Genomic DNA, 16476 nt, shown 5'->3' on the forward strand with positions numbered 1-16476 from the left:
ATAGTTCATCTAAGACTGCCAGAGCACGAGTATTTCTGTCGGTTGGTATTAGAACAACAACACTGTCTCAGCATTCTGTGGGCATTGTTGTATTCTTTTTGTGCCTTTGCTTTGGATGTTCTGGTGTGGCTGTTTGTTACTGCAACTTTCTTTTTTTTCCTTACTTCGACCTTTTGTAGGGTTTCGGCGGATATCCACTCCTTGTGTTCGTATTTCTTGTAGCCAACAACTTCCTGTCACGTTGGTGTTATAGTGTCTTTAATAGGTTGCCACTGCTTGTCAATGCTGTTCTCTCATTCTAGTAGATCTTGCAGAACTTCAAATCTGTTGGAGAGTTTCACGCTGTAGTCTTCTTATATTCATTCTTCCCTTAGTAGACTTAGATTGGATTTATTCCTCTTTCCTGTGTGTTCCGTGCTGTTCTTCTTTAGTTTGAGTTTCAGCCTGGCCGTTAGCAGGTGGTGGTCTGATGCGATATCTCGCTTTAATTTAAAGATCTATACTTAAAACAGGGTGGTCCGTCCTATTTGACATTTCTGCTGTGCTTATTCTTTGTACTGTGTTGCTTTGCTAGTGTCTTTTATAGACAAAATGTACCAGCTAGGAAGTTGCAGTGTATAGCTGTGGACTGCAGCAAAATGTAGCCTATTTTAGCGACCTAAAGCGGCCCACCGGAAAAAAAAAAAAAGGTAAAGCAGTGAAAATATTCCAAATATCATGAACATTTAAACTGAAATTGCATTTTTTAGTAGCCCTTTTTTAGGTGGCTAAAAACTGCCCAATTCAGGCAGCGTTTTCTCAGCTCTATTCCATTTTAAGTGTGTGACACAAGGGTTTTCTACCTGAAAGTTACTGTAGACAAACATTGTGATTCTATCTTCCGCCATGTAAGTATTACATCACTGACGAACTATTGATAAGTAATGTGATAGTGTTGAAACTGCACAACACCAGTTCACCCATTAAATTTCCAGTCATTGTACTGCTTCTGTCCAAAAATCAATAAATGCATGACAACAGAAAACAGGCCAGGGGGGTGCTCTGAGGAAGAATTAAGTTTTCAGTTTTCAGAGGATAAATAAGTATGAGTCTCTAACTCAGATTTAGACATTGCTGGCTTTTCTGGGTCATTTGGCAAGGTTATGTTTCTATCATATATATTATTTATCGAGGATATCTGTACATATACTGTATATATGGCCAAGAAGTGATATCAAGGAGCTGACTGAGGGTTAAACATATAAAAAGTTTAAATAAAGCCAAAGCAAAACTGAGCTCAAGTAAGACACGATATACCATCGCCTGAAACTGGCCGAGAGTGTCATGGGATTTGTTGCAGGCTGCAGGCTATTTGTGATTTACTTTTACTTTTTCTGTGTTTACTTCTTCTTTTGAGGAACTTTCACATCGTGTCTGCTCCCGCAGTGACTTGCAGCTGGCGAGGATGCTATTAAACAAACAGACCTCGAATCCCAGTGAATATATAGGTGCTGTTTTATTTTGCAGCACCTTACTCAGTGTGGGAATGTGCAAATTTGATTTCGTATGGAGTGCACTTTTGGCCTCAGTGTGTCACAACTGATGTTTGTGCTTCAGTTGTTCGACAACAACACAGTACTAAGCCCAGGAGACAATGTCAGAGAAAATGGCAAATTAATATGACAATACAGGACTTTATAATAACGAATAAACAATGCCTGAGATAGAAGGAGTCATACACGTCACACCAATGTTTTGATTAACGCCTCAACATTCAGTACACAGGGTCAGAGTTCCCCGCCATGTGAGAACAGTGTCACAGCTCCCTCTGGGACATCTCCTAAAGCTGCTGTAGCTGGAAAAAAAATAAGAGGAAGAGCGAAAGAAAATCCTTGGAACCTCTTTCAAGAAAGAAATAAAATGATAGTGAATCCAGGACTGTGTGTCACAGAGGCAATTAAAGCTGAGCTAAACAGCTCCTCGCAGACTCCACCAGCAGACAGTGTGACTGATCCCCTGCGGTGGAAGCTACATGAGGTCAACTCTCTGCAGGTCTGCCAGTTGGCCAAAAAATACCTCTGTATCGCCGCCACCAGCACCCCTGCTGAGACGGTGTTTAGCACTTGTGGCAATATTGTGATTTGTCATACAGTAGGTCAGCGCCGGCGGCAGATTCAGCAAACAGGCTTGTTTTTCTGGCACGTAATCTTAAAAGTGATGTATGCTTGCCAGGGCCAATTTGCCTTATTTAAAAAGCAAGTTGGAAATGCCAGTTTATTTTTTGCTGGTGTGTTTATAGGCATAGACGGAGTGTGAAAAAAGGTTACTTGGCTCTGAAGTTTTTGTTTCACCTTCAAGTGCATCATCGAAAAATGGATGCAGACAACCTTATTTTGCTGACAGTTCATGTTTAAAAACTACATTACATAACAGCAGGGTGCGTTATGTTTTATTTTCTGGCATTTAGAGTCCGCAAACTGTGTTTTATATGCTCAGTTATTAAAAAGCTGCTTATAACAAAGAGTTTAAATTGTTCTTTTATTAGTACTTATAAAAAAGTCCACATTTTGTACTCTCTAGTGGTGCAGTTTGTCTAAACCTATAAGGTCACTCAATGTGGAACATATGTGCCCAAAAAGGGAATAATAATCCAAAATAATAAATGAATTAGCAGTCTGTTATTAATTGAAAGCCATGTGGCCATGCTGCCACCCCAAATGCCAGATTGCTGCAGGGAAGCCAGACCAAACACCCCGAAGCAGCAGTGCTGAGCGCTGGTAAGAGTGTGAGGCTGGATTATGGCCTGCGGGCACAGGGAGGGCTTCAGATCCCTTTGCCACCTTGTAGGGATTACATGTTTGAATTTGATATGGGCAGCCACAGGCAACCAGAGGAGGGGAGTGTTCGACGGGGCCAACGGAGGAGGATCACAACAAAAATCTATGAGCGCCCCGCGTGTTCTCTCGTTTCTTGTGCCTGCGCCTGTCTTGAAATAAAATATTCTTTATTGCTAAAACCTGAAAACCTTCACAAACAATTGCCCTCCCAAGAGTGCTCTAGCGGTTCGATAGTCTGAATACCATTTGGAGCTACATAGGTTTTGTGTCATCACATTTATCTCCCTACTTTATCAAAATATGCTATATAATGTGAGTTGATGTAAGGATAGCCCATCATTCAAGCCCAAAGACCTCACAGCAGCCATGTTGCACATAACCTCCCTCCACAGACCGGTTGTAAAATCCTGATTTAGCGTGCAAGAATAAAAAACACCAGAGCAATCAGAATGAAGTTATGTGAAAAAAACAGAGCAGAACAAGATTAATATCTGCCTTTGAACTTTAGAATAATGCCCATGAGCCTCCAAATCCACTAAATCCAGTGGCCTATGCTCTGCTGTCTAAGGTTATACACTTATCAATAAATGCATTTTTTTAGCCTGACACCCAGTATCATAAGATCTAAATTCTGAAAACACCGAATATAAGCTGGTGCACTCACCAGAGGCTGCAACGGCTGTGCACAGAAGAAGGGCAAACCGTGCCACGTGACCCTCCATCTCTGTAAAGTTGAAGTTTGAGGTGCTGGTGGAGTCTGGATCTCTGGGGTGTGAAGATACTCGGGCAGAGGTTGAAGTGTCCTTGTCTCGTGGCAGAGCAGCAGTGACTGTGGCAGCGGAGGCGTAGATGAGTCCAGTCTTTAAAAGGTTGTAAGGTCAAGGAAAAAAAAAAAAATAGGAGCTGGGAATCAATGAGGAAATGTGACGGTTGAGAAGGATGTGACTATCTCATGCATGTGACTCCTCTCATACTCATACAACAATAAAACGAGCAAATCTATTTCCTGTTGTCCATGGAACACATGCTGTAAACTCTCAGATGGTAAGTAACAATACATGTGATCACAAGCAGCCTATTGATGACTGAACATTAACATTAAAAGTGCCCTAAGATATCTGATTAAATGCTGGTTCCATGCAACAACACAAAGGGTGTGGGGTCATTTAGATATTCAACAGTGTCAGTGAGGGCAAAGTTGCTTACATGTCTTAAATTCCTTCACTAGGATGACAGGATTTTCCCCCCCTGAGACAATCCCACAATATTTCTGCCCGCCTTCCTGGTGCACAATGAGGGTCTGGACCCAAGGGTTATCTGCTGGTCACTAACTTCTGGCCCACTGTTTTCAGGAAGCACTACGGCATCGCTTTCTTTAAATAATATCACAATGCCGAGATCAGATAAGAAGGAGACTGCTCTTGTTATATGATTCATATAGAGGGAAAGGAAGAGCCTGTGTAAACTGTTTATGCGTTTCCAAAGGGGAAACAGTCACGGTATTTCCCTGCTCTTCTTACTGCAGAAGAAAAATGTGTTTCACTGTCAAAATATACTTTACAAATGAATAAAATAGGAATTAGACTGGTGAAACAAGCATTTGCGTGCACTAGGAAACACGTATAAATTAATAATGATATAATTAATTAGGCAAAATAGTAGATGAAACTCATTAAATACGTATTTCCCCTTGTTTTAATAGGCTGTTAAGCAGTTTTCAGTTTCATAACACACATAAGCCGGACCGGTCGAGGGTTAAGGAAAGAGTTAGTGCCCTCTGTCAGGGAAATAAAATAGACCACACATCCCAGTGGAAATACCAAAGTGAGAACAAAGTTATAAATCACAAAACTTACTTTTTAGGTAGGGTGGCTGACTCGAATAAAGTAGGCTTTATAATCCAGGGGCGAGGATGTGGCCGCATTCAGCGATGTAACGATGTCAGGACTTTCCAAACTTTGTGTGCAGCCTGGGCGGCGCACACTTACTTTTGTACCCCTCCCACCGGCTCTTTGCTTTTTTTCCTTTTCCCTGTAAGCGCTGCCCCTGTCCAAGCATTGTCTTATCTGGTCAGCACAGGCCATTCAAACATGTGGAAATTTCAGCTCAGTTAGTGTAGCAATTTTTTTCGCATTTGTAAATACTATTTACCGCCGCCTGTCAAAAAAAAAAGCCTTTATAGTGCATTTTAAGTTCATTTAAAGGGACAGTTCACTTCCAAATCAAAAACACCTGTTTCCCCCCTTACCTGTAGTGCTTTTTATCAGTCTAGATTGTTTTGCTGTGAGCTGCAGAATATTGGAGATATCAGCCAGAGAAATGTCTGCTATTCTTCAAATAAATGGAACTAGATGGCACTCAGCTTGTGGTGCTCAAAGCGCCGAAAAAATACATTTGAAAAACTCAACAGCAGTGTCTCTTTCCAGAAATCATGTCCCGGTTACCAGTGTTACCAGTGGAGGTAAAGGCCTTTTTTTTTTGTCCAACATTGTAGCACGTGTAAAAATAAGACCTCACGTTGTGTCAATCATGATTGCCCACTGACTCAAAAACTTTTGTCCGTCATTAAAATTTTCTCTGCATTTTTCGCATCCGTCAGAAGCCTTTAGAGAGCTGTTTGACCAAGAATCAGAAAAAAAAATGTGGCGACGGGACACATCCGCGACAAGACAGAGGAACACTGCACCTCAGCTAAATAAAAAAAGGCATGGTAACAGTAGACGTTCTCTAGCCAATAGATTGCTATTGGATTTATAGATACTGGTAAGAGTCAACAACCAAATAGGGGGGAGCACTTTTGTTTGTTTTGTTTTGTGTTTCTCCTAATTATCTGTTGGGGCTGTGAATAATAAATAATATAAACTTAGTAGACATGGATTGAATTGTATGGACTAGGGTGGGCAGGGGTTTGGATGGTATATAAATGTTTGTAATTAGTCACCATTGTTATTTCGGATATATTTGTTACCGTGTTGTGTATAAGTGTTTTGGTTTTGTTTTCCTGTATTTGTGCTTTCTTTATACATTTTGTTTAGTGGGTTATTCATTTTTTATCTCAGTTATTTGTCACAATAGTATCTCACATGCTGTAAAAAATAAAGTTAATTTAAAAAAGACAGAGGAACCAGGCACAGAGAATCATTTCATAACTCAGATAGCTCACGATCAGCAGGTCAGATGTTAATATTCAGGTGGATGATGAAGATGAGGAGGACCACATTCAGAATGTGGACACAGAGAGCGAGGGTAGCTCCACCCCTTCATGCAGCTGCAGTGCCAAATACCAGACACAGAGAAGAAGTGGTGACAGATAGATAGGTAACTCCAGTGGAGAGAGGCAAAGAAGGAAATGTGTCTTTTTATTTTGTCACGTATTGCAAACTTCTGCATTGAATTGAACAATAAAACATATTGGAATCAGTGTGCAAGGTTCCTGTGTAACATTTTTTCACAGATGACAGATTACAAAAAAACATTTTTTGATTTTGATATTAACTTTTCCTTTAAGCCATACTTACACATACTGGGAAAAATACTTATTTGCATTCTTGCTGAGAGTTAGATGAGAGGATTGATACCACTCCAGACATGAAAAAAAAATCTTTTTTTTTTTTCTTCTTAACTACCTCTTGGCAAGAAAGCATATTTCCTAAAATGTCAAACTGTTCCTTTAAACAGATAATAATGCATGTTCTCATTATAGACAGTATTCAATATCCTCAGGACTTGGTTAATTTTTAAAAAAAGGAAACAAATATAACACATTCAATATTACGACTCAAACTGACCCACAGAATGATGTAAGCTGTAAGTAATATTAATTTATCTTGGTTTCCCCAAATACATTGTCCTGTGGAAAACTGTTGTTTTTTTCCAAAGTGGTGCAACATTAGGATTTTTAGACAAAGGCTGGACACAATAACCAGAGTTTTACCACAAAGGACATGACTTTTGAGGAAACAATTCGTGAGTCACAACAGTTTAATTTGGCATCAACCTGTTTCCAACACAACATCAGTCACCTATATTAGTTATATCCTAACATTGTTGTCACAAATGTTGGATTCCTGTGAGGAAATGCCAGAATCGTACATGTAAATTACAATACTGTTGTAGCTGGGCTATAGTTAACACAGAAAAACAAAAACAAACAGTATTCACTGTGAGAGAATTTTCACAGATAAAAATAGGTCTACATTTCACAGACCTGTTTCAGTTATATTCTTTAAAAGTGTTAAACCTCTTGGATTTTACAATGATACATTAAGAACAGCGCATTTGAGTATACAACAATAAATTAATCTAGAATCATAAACATGGCTTTTATTATAGACCCTTCATGCTCACACAGGTGTTTCCAAGCGTTCAGATTTATGCTGTCTCATGCACTGTTCATACGTATACCTGTAAGAAGTAATGCATGTACATAACCCATGTAATCATGGGCCAGTTATTCGTACATTACCCACGTAATCAGAAAGGCTGTGAGTAAGCAATTAATGCACTGATGGGACTGAAGAAGGAAGTAGTGTAAAGAGCATAAGTCCATGTAATGAGGCAGTTTGAGTTGGTGCATAGATTACTGTTGGTCAGAGCATAGGACTTTCCCCCAGGAGACCGGTCAACCCTGTCTCACTCTGAAGTGGTCAAAAACCACCACTTGGTCAGTGACATCCGGCGTCAGACACAGACGAAAAACGGTCACCATTATTGTTTAACAGACAACAACAAAAGTTAAGGCGGGGGAAGTTCAAGAAGGGTGAGTGGGAGGGGTGGTTGTTGGATGGGTCCAACAACCACAGACTTTCACCCAGGAGGCCAGTGTCCGTGTCCCGTAAGATTGTTAAAACCAAAAACTGTTCTTTCTTCCTACACCCAACCACGTGCTTTTGTTGTCAAAACGTAACCATGTGCATTTGCTGCTGAAGAAAAAAGAAAAACCTGCATGTAAATGGCAAATTTCCTGTGAAAATGTAAGCCTATCTTGAAAACAGACAATGCATGTAACAGGCAGAACTTGACACGGTGTCCCAGAATGTCAACAACCAATGCACCCAGGGTACGTTGCAAGTTGTATCTTGATGTTGAAAGTCCATGACCTAACGTCGATATGTGGCGAGGTCAGAGTGAGAATGTGTTGGACCGGTGTTTGTGTCTCGAGTGAAACCAAGTGAACTTTGAGTTATTTTAAGGTATGTCAACACCATGTTTCTTTGCCTAAACCAAGCCCACATAACTTTATTTGTCTACACATAGTCTACGAATCTTGACCCAACCTATGTAATGTATCTAAATAAGTAACGTGACAACAGTATTTGTGAGGCACCAATTGATTAGATATCATGTGAACTGTTGTATGAGGATACGTTGTGTGATTAGAGCTCTGCCTAGGTTGAAGGTGGGTAGAGCTACCCAGGGAACACAAAAGTCAGGTAGCGCTAATGCAACTTAACATTGCTTGGTCATCACCACAAAAGAATTTTAGGCAAACAGTTGGACTTCATGATCAGCATGGGGTTGGGTGGCAGGAGCTAAATGAAGGAGGAAGAAACAAGAGTAATGGATCGAGAACATTGAATTTAGAATTGGTGGGACCTCAGGGAAGAGAAAGAAAATAAGTGGATTCATAGTCAGAGGGAATGGGAGAAGGAAACGTACATGGTGGGAATGAAGATTCAGGGTTTGAAAGAAGGGGGTGTGAAAAGCACATTATAGCAAGATGGATTGGGAAGGAAGAGGGAGAAGTTAAATTCATTGATATAAAACAATCTGGCTTTATAGTCGTCAAGGGCATGTTAAAGAGTCAGATGGAGAAAGTCTTGAGAGTCACACTTCTGGAGGGTGGGATGGATATGTACCTAGTGGTTTTCCACTTAGCACAAAAGCTCCAATAAAAGGTGTCATTGATGGAGTCTGAAGCAGAGTGGATGCAAGGAGATTTAAGGAGTCTAAAGGGGTGACAAACAGCTTTAGAATTAAATGGTTTGACAATATAACTAATGAAAAGTTTGAGACTGAGTCTGCTATGCTTCACTTAGATTTGGAGTACTTGCCCGATAGTGTTTTTGGACCACGTGTCATACCCAGAAAGGCAAAATGTTCCCAAACAGCTACAGTGTAACAATTGTTGGAAGTTTGAGCATAGTCTGTTTGTGTGTGGGAGTGATTTTGCCCCATGTGGTAAATGTGGGAAGAATGAATTTGAAGGAGACTGTGAGAAAGAACCAGAGTGTCTACACTGCAAAGGGAATCATCCAATCAGCATGGGACGCTAACTGTCTAAAGAGAGTAAGGGAGACAGAAATAATCAGGGCTAGATCTAATAAAAGACATAAGCGTGAGGAAGTAGGTAAGACAAGGTATGGTGTGAGACAGGAAGGAGACAAATCAGACAGGAAGCACGAGGAATTGTGTTTTTTGAAAGGATCAGGTGAAGTTTTTGGCCTTTTTGGCAATAGTAATTAACTGTACTGTTGGAGCAGAAAGGGAATCTGAGGACATTGACATAATTATAAGTGCAGCAAGAGATTTCTGGGTGTTGTGGAAGTTTCCAGAGAGGTTGAGCAGCAGCACTTGAAAAAAGCTTTTAGGCTCTCTCAAACACCTAGAAAATAATTTATCTAATATAGCAGTAAGAATGGGTAGAAAGGTGTTATCATTGTTTTATGTAGTGAGTGGAGAATGCAGGTTAAATCCAGTAGATGGTGGAAATGCAATATTTTGGATGCTAATTGCCATTAAAAACAAAAGAAGAAGAAGAAGAAAAAATAATCTCGGGCATGTTCCAAATCAATTTCTTTATACTTTTAGTAGGTACTGCAACTGCCCTTGAAAAGTATGCACACAATTGGGACGTACTACATTCTCGTAACATTACGCCCCGAACTTTGACCCTCTTCCTTTGATATCCGTCACCGTGGAGATAAAATGCCACTTACCGAGTTCACTAGCGGCAGAGATCAACCCAGAGAGATCTGCTGTTGTTACTTAGCAATGTATGTAGTTTAACTTTTAAGTTATAACTGCATAAATTGTAGATTCTACCATATTGTATTTGCAACAGTGAAATTACATCTGCACTTCTCTGTCATTATTTTTATTGTTATGTCCTGTTGTTTATTTATGATTATTTTGTTCACTTAAACAATTAATATTCCTATTATTATTTGTCTGGTCATTAGTTACTTGAATGCGCTGTCATCTGTCATTGCGACTTCTGACAGCTGTTAAATAGCTGCCAGTCAAGCTGTCATCTGTTTGCAGCTCAGTCAATGTCACATATCGTCCGCTGCACAGAGGATTGTGGGTCGGAACAGCCAGAAAAGCATGCTGGCTTGCATACTGCAAGATCAGACCAGATGTAGTAGAACATCCTGGTATTTTTGGCATACTGCATTTGACCTATGTACTGGGATATACTAAATATTTTTCCTGCATATTATATAGTATGGTAGTATGGGTATTGGGAGGCACAGCAAGTGTCTGAAGAGTCCATTTTTTCCTAACTATAGAATAAACTATTAGTTGTCTATGATGTTGGGAGCAGTGAAAGAGTGAACAAGGGAGTAATTTCAGACACATTTCCAACAAATGATAAAAGGTGTAAGTTTGACAATTGCAATAGGAGAGTGAGCAGGAAATCAATTTTTACAGCAGACATTTTGACTCATAATAATAATAATAATAATAATAATAATAATAATAATAATAATAAAAAAGGCGTTCTATTTAGCTGCCAGGCTTAAACACTGGCTCCCTGTATGTTTAAGAATATACTTTAAGATTTTACTGATTACTTTTAAGGCTCTTCATGGTTTCTCTCCTGGCTATAGCTCCAACCTCTTAGTGCCGTATACGCTAGGACATACTTTGAGGTCCTCAGGCAGAGGTCTTTTGTCTGCTCCAGAGGCCCAGCTGAAAGGGGACAGAGCATTTGCTGTCAGGGCCCAAGGCTCTGGAACAGTCTGCCCGAAGAAATCAGGTCGGCCGAGTCAGTGATGTCTTTCAAGTCCCTTCTTAAAACATACTTTTACTGGAGAGCCTTTCCTGATTTTTCTTGAATTTTAAGTAAAGTTAAACTGCCTTTTATTTCCTCAGTCTTTATACACTAAAGTGTTTTATCAATTCTTTTAAAAGCTGTTGTTTTCATGTCTTGTCTGTTTTAATTATTAACAGGTAAAGCACTTTGTAACTCTGTTTTGAAAAGCACTTTATAAATAAATATTATTATTATTTCTCTATTTATTCTTTTTTTCCAAGTGTCCCAGTAAGTTTCTATTTTCTATTTTTTTTTAAATTCAAGTGTCCTAGGATGTCGCATTTTGATTTTATCGACACAAACTTTTGCACTTCAGCCAAGTGTAAAAACTCTTTTTATGTGCAAACTGAAAACACATGTAAAAAGAGATCGATATAAACAAACTCAGTAAGCCAGCATGCACAATTGGACTTTTAACAGCAGACTTTCTTTTTTTTTTATCAGTTACTCACCCGTGTTTCTTGCACGCCTCCGTGGTGAAAAAAGGATCCAAAAACTCAGAAAATATTTGATGATCTGGAGTTAAAGAGGACTGCAGCGCAGGCTCATGCTCACGTTGTCCTCAGAGAAGGTATAATCAACCCAAAGTGAAATCACCTGTGTGTGTGTGTGTGTGTGTGTGTGTGTGTGTGGGCCTACCACTGAAAAGTCAAAGCCACATACAATCAATATAGAGATTGGACTGTTTGCTTTGAGCTCATGAAATGTTACTAGTTATGTCTGTTGTGAACCGTACATATGCCTAACCACCTCTCACTGGGATTGCTGGGAGATTTAGACAGTAGAATATATGTTTTCCCAGTATTTTGCTAAATTAGTTTATCCTTATGGAACATGAAAATGAGGAAGAAGCAAAGGCTTCTCTTGCAGAAACAGCATTCATCTTTGGCTGCTGCACAACTAGCACTTTGTGAGGGAAAAATAGACTGGAACAAAGAGTAGACACAACATCCTTTCTGTACTGAATAGACTCAGAGGAGTCATCATCCCGTCAAATCAACTCTCCTCAACAAAGTCTATTGGCAGGAGCGGCAGAAAAGAAGAAAACAGGCATATGGACGAGACTTCAACAATGCTACAAAAGCATTTCAAATAATTACAAAACTGCTGTAGCAAACAAAATTTCACAAACAGCAGCTCTATCGATCTCCGTCTGTTTCCCTCTCTCTGTGTCGGCTCCGTATGTGTCATGTGTCGTATTTAGTAACAGTAACACTGGTACACAGCAGGAGAGCAGAAATAAGCTCTATCTCTATCCCCTACCATTCTGTCTTCTGTGAGACAAGACAGTCAAGCTATTTGCAGTTAAATTTGTTCCTAATCCTGATATGTGAAGGGGAGAAAAAGTTGAAAGGAGTGTTTGAAGTGAGGCACATCTCGTTTCCATTGTATGAAATTTGTGATTCAGGAAGTGCAGTTGAAGGACAAAACAAAAACTGCTTGTGACAGATTTAGTGCAGATCACAAATACGGTAAATATAAATCTTGAACGTGCAGTCAGCCTGGTCTCAGTCCCAGGGTGTCAAGAAACGCTGCTTGGTCAGTGGTATATCACATACTGATGTGCAATGCCCCCTTTAGCGTGTGTATGAGATGCTACAGGTTTCAGTTAACTTCAATGTAAACCCATCCACGTCACTATTAGATAGTTAGAGCAATTGATGTAAGGAGCAAGAAAGTCTGCAATGGTGGATGGGTCCAAAAAGTACAGGACTTTGACTTACGAGACGGGTGTTCTTGTCTCATGTGAAACTAAAACTACATGTCAACATTGAGTTATTTTGCCACAAGTTGTTAAGTCGTGTGTCACGTGACTTGACTAACAAGACTAATGTCAACCACGATGTTTTCCCAACACTAATCAAGTGGTTTTGTTGACCAAACCTATAACCGCTGACCCCCTGTGTCAAGATACAGTGCAAAAGGCTGCCCCATGACTTCTGCTTGAGTGTCAAAATATGATGGGTAGGGATGAGGTCACATCAGTGAAGTTAAGTGATGATCTTCACAACTAGTGTCATGGCTCTGATGTAAACTCGAGTGGCATCATCAAATTAATAATTAATCTGTTTCCTGCTTTAAATTGAGCTTAAAGGCAGAGTTCACTCCAAAATAAAAAAAAATACATATCTTTCCTCCTACCTGTAGTGCTAATTATCTCTCTAGATTATTTTGGTGTTAGGTAACGAGTGTTGGAGGTATCAGCCATAGAGATGTCTGCCTTCTCTCAAATATAATAGAACTAGATGGCACCCAGCTTGTGGTGCTAAAAAGCACCAAAAAAGCATTTGAAAAACTCAACAACAATGTCTCTTTCCAGAAGACTTGACCCAGTTATGCAAGATAATGCACAGTGAGCAGTGAGCAGTTTCATGAAGGAACTATTTTCTTCCTACCAGACTACACCCGCCAACCTTATCACCATGCAGAAGGAGGTGCGCATCAACCGCTAGCGCACCTATCACAACTGAGCTAGCTAACTTTACAGCTCAGCTGAATAAGACACCATTAATGTTTACATATACAACCATATCACTGTGCAGAGGGAAGCATGCATCTACCCATGGAGAGGAAGCTCCATGGGTAGATGCACATTAATGGTGGCACCCTCAGCTGAGCTGTAACGTTAGCTAGCTCGGTGGTGCTAGGTGAGCTAGCAGTAGATGCATGCCTCCTTCTATGTGGTGACACAATTGGCGGGTGTAGTTTGGTTGGAAGAAAATAGTTCCTACATGAAACTGCTCACAACTGTGGATTGTCTTGAGTAACCAGGTCATGATTTCTGGAAAGAGACATTGCTGTTGAGTTTTTCAAATGTATTTTTTGGCACTTTGAGCACCACAAGCTGAGTGCCATTTAGTTCCATTATATTTGAGAGAAGGCAGATATCTCTACAGCTGATATCTCCAACACTCTGCAGCTCACACCAAAACAATCTAGACTGATAAATAGCACTACAGGTATGAGTAAAAGTATGTATTTTTGATTTTTGGATGTCCCTTTAATGTGCACTTGAACTGCAGACACTCTAAAGGCCTAGTCTAGTTATTCTATGATTGCAGTTCACAAGTACTTCATGGCTAATTGGACCACTTGACATGTGAAAGTGCTAAAATCCCATGCCTTAACAACAGTTATACACAGAGCCCAGTTTTTTGGAGACTAGTTTATATTCTGCTTATTGACTTTGTGAACTTGCTTTGACCTCATTCCTTCAGGCAGCTTTGACAAAGAAACACATATGGGATACAACACTAAGTCGAGCCAATCTGACTCTACTTGTACACTGTGTTACTTAAATTATTGCAATCCTCTGGTAGTCGACATGACTTGGATTTAGCTGCTGAGGCGTATGTCACAGTTGGCATTCATTTAGGGTACTTTATCACATCCGAGGCTGGCCAAAGGACACTTCTACAGTAGCACTCTCCTTCAATGGCTTTCCTTTTTATTGGAGCCAACCCCCAGCTCTCCACCCCCGCCCATGAGTAGTGTTTCAATAACAGGAAACAATCGGCCATCGTCTTTCATCACAGGTTGACGCTGGTTCCCGCTAGGTGCCACTGGGTCTCTGTGGTGCCAGCCAGCCAGCCAGCCCTCCGCAGTCTACAGCAGAGGGGAGAGAGAGAGAATAAAGTGTATGCGCCAGCTGACTCGTTTCCTTATCGTCCTCCAAGGGGGGGATCTGACGCATTCACTTGCAGCAGTAATATCCGAGACTGATACGAGATGAACAGAGGCCTGTCAGCCTTACAGAGTCATTAATGTGCATTTACAATCCCAGAAGGCGTTTAATTGACAGGGCTTTCATTATAGAAACATTCCATTTGCAAAAGCATATCTCAACTTGCATATCTTTAACTTGCATGTAACAAAGTGCAATTAGGATTCACTTAAGTGGGTGATCCTGGTTAATTTGACATTGGAGCCACAGTGCTGCATGGAATTGTCTTTAACAGTCTGGAAAGGGATTGTTTCTGGGCTACTAGTTCTTTTTACTTTGGCACAGCAGAAACAGAAGTATCATGTATGCATGCATGGGCTATACATGCATGCATACTATATGTCTCTGACATGGTTTAATTTTTTTTGTGCTGCCATGTACCCTGGAACATTTTCCATCTGATTTACTTTATTAATGTCAAGCTAACTAAAAAAATGACCCTTTTTTAAAGTAGGTGATACCAAACTGGTATGTGATATTCACGGCTGATTGCACATTACTGTCCTTGTAATTATGTCAGACTCTGCAGCTACAGTAAGTGCACACAATTATATAGCGTGCACACTATTTTTAGGTTCTTATCTGCCTTGGCCGAAGCCTTACAGAGAAGGTTACATTTGCGATTTGCTTAACAGCCAATTTCTATGGACTTTAGGCCTGTTTCAAAGATTTAACCATTAGTTCTGCAGGTACAGGTGAAAAACATATTATTCTATTGATACCTATATGACAAATAAATAAATGTTTACTGAATGTGGGCTGTTTTTCGGTATGGGTTCTATCTTATTCCTTTTAAAAAAGCTGAAAAGTGAATATAGCTTGCCATTCCCTTACTGCTGGGTCTTTGCAATGCTACTTTATTTTGATGTGATCATGCAGCATAGATGATTTAAAATGAGAACTTCACAGGATGCACAGCAGCTCACCTGATAGAGCAGACACCCTGTGTAATAAGGCTTTGTCCCTGCCGCAGCGTTCAGTTCCAGCCCATGGCCCCCTGCTGCCAGTCATCCCCTCTCTCTCTCTCATTTCATGTCAATACTGTCTTATTGATTAAAAGCAAAATGCTTTTACAAAAAGATGAGAACTTCATATAAAAATGTTCAACTCCTACACCAGTGATACATAATAAGAAGCCCTTGGGCAAAATCTGGCAAGTGACAGGGTGCCAGAGGAGGGTTGAACCCCACAACAGAGGTCCCAGCTAGGCCCCAAATGTGCTCAAATACTAGAAATGCTCCTCTGTACAACTGACTTGTGCGAGGCTTTTGCGACTGACCCCTGGCCACCTGTCATTTGACAAAAGTGGCGCCCACTTAAGTGTCCCTGTCCTACACATATGACCTCTGAAGAGAAACTTGGGTATTTTTCAACTTGGACCCTATTTTCCAATGTTTTGTGTCTCGGTGACTAAAAGGAACAATTTTTGAAATTGGTCCAGTAAAACGCTGCCACCAGCAAACCTGAAATCGGCTGCAATAAGCACTAGGGGTGATATCACATCACCAAAGTGTGTATGTTTTTGCCACTGACAGAGTCTTATTGTTATTTTAAGTGTGGGACAACATTACAGAAAGGATCCCTACAGAATAATAAAACATTTTTCCTTAACTTATTTGCTTGATCTGGTCTGTTATTATTGTCTTCCTGCAACAGCGCAACCGTCTCCAGAACTAGACTTCTCCTTGAGCAAGACTCAGGGTGCTTTCACACTTGCCCTGCTTGGTTCGGTTCAATTGAACTCAAGTTTGTTTCCCCCCTGAGTGTGGTTCATTTGGGCAGGTGTGAATACAGCAATCGCACTCGAGTGTGCACCAAAACAACCAGACGGAGACCTTCTTGAAGAGCTGGTCTTTGCTTTCTCATGTAAGGCATTTGATCTGGTCCGCTTGTAAATA

At 40.3% G+C, this 16476-nt stretch overlaps 1 protein-coding gene across 1 annotated transcript in view; it reads right to left on the reverse strand.

Annotated features, from left to right (window-relative positions):
* The window catches only part of eng (endoglin), a 58370-nt gene extending 53559 nt beyond the window's left edge, over window positions 1-4811 (reverse strand). The window contains exons 1-2 of the mRNA XM_050052797.1: window positions 4673-4811; window positions 3481-3676 (exon numbers count right to left, since the gene is read on the reverse strand). Of these exons, the coding sequence (XP_049908754.1) occupies window positions 3481-3538 (58 nt within the window). The 5' untranslated portion in view covers window positions 3539-3676; window positions 4673-4811. The remainder of the gene's footprint in view (window positions 1-3480; window positions 3677-4672) is intronic.
* Window positions 4812-16476: the final 11665 nt, after the last annotated feature.

Source organism: Epinephelus moara, chromosome 9 (assembly GCF_006386435.1).
Source record: "Epinephelus moara isolate mb chromosome 9, YSFRI_EMoa_1.0, whole genome shotgun sequence".
NCBI classification, from domain to species: domain Eukaryota; kingdom Metazoa; phylum Chordata; class Actinopteri; order Perciformes; family Serranidae; genus Epinephelus; species Epinephelus moara.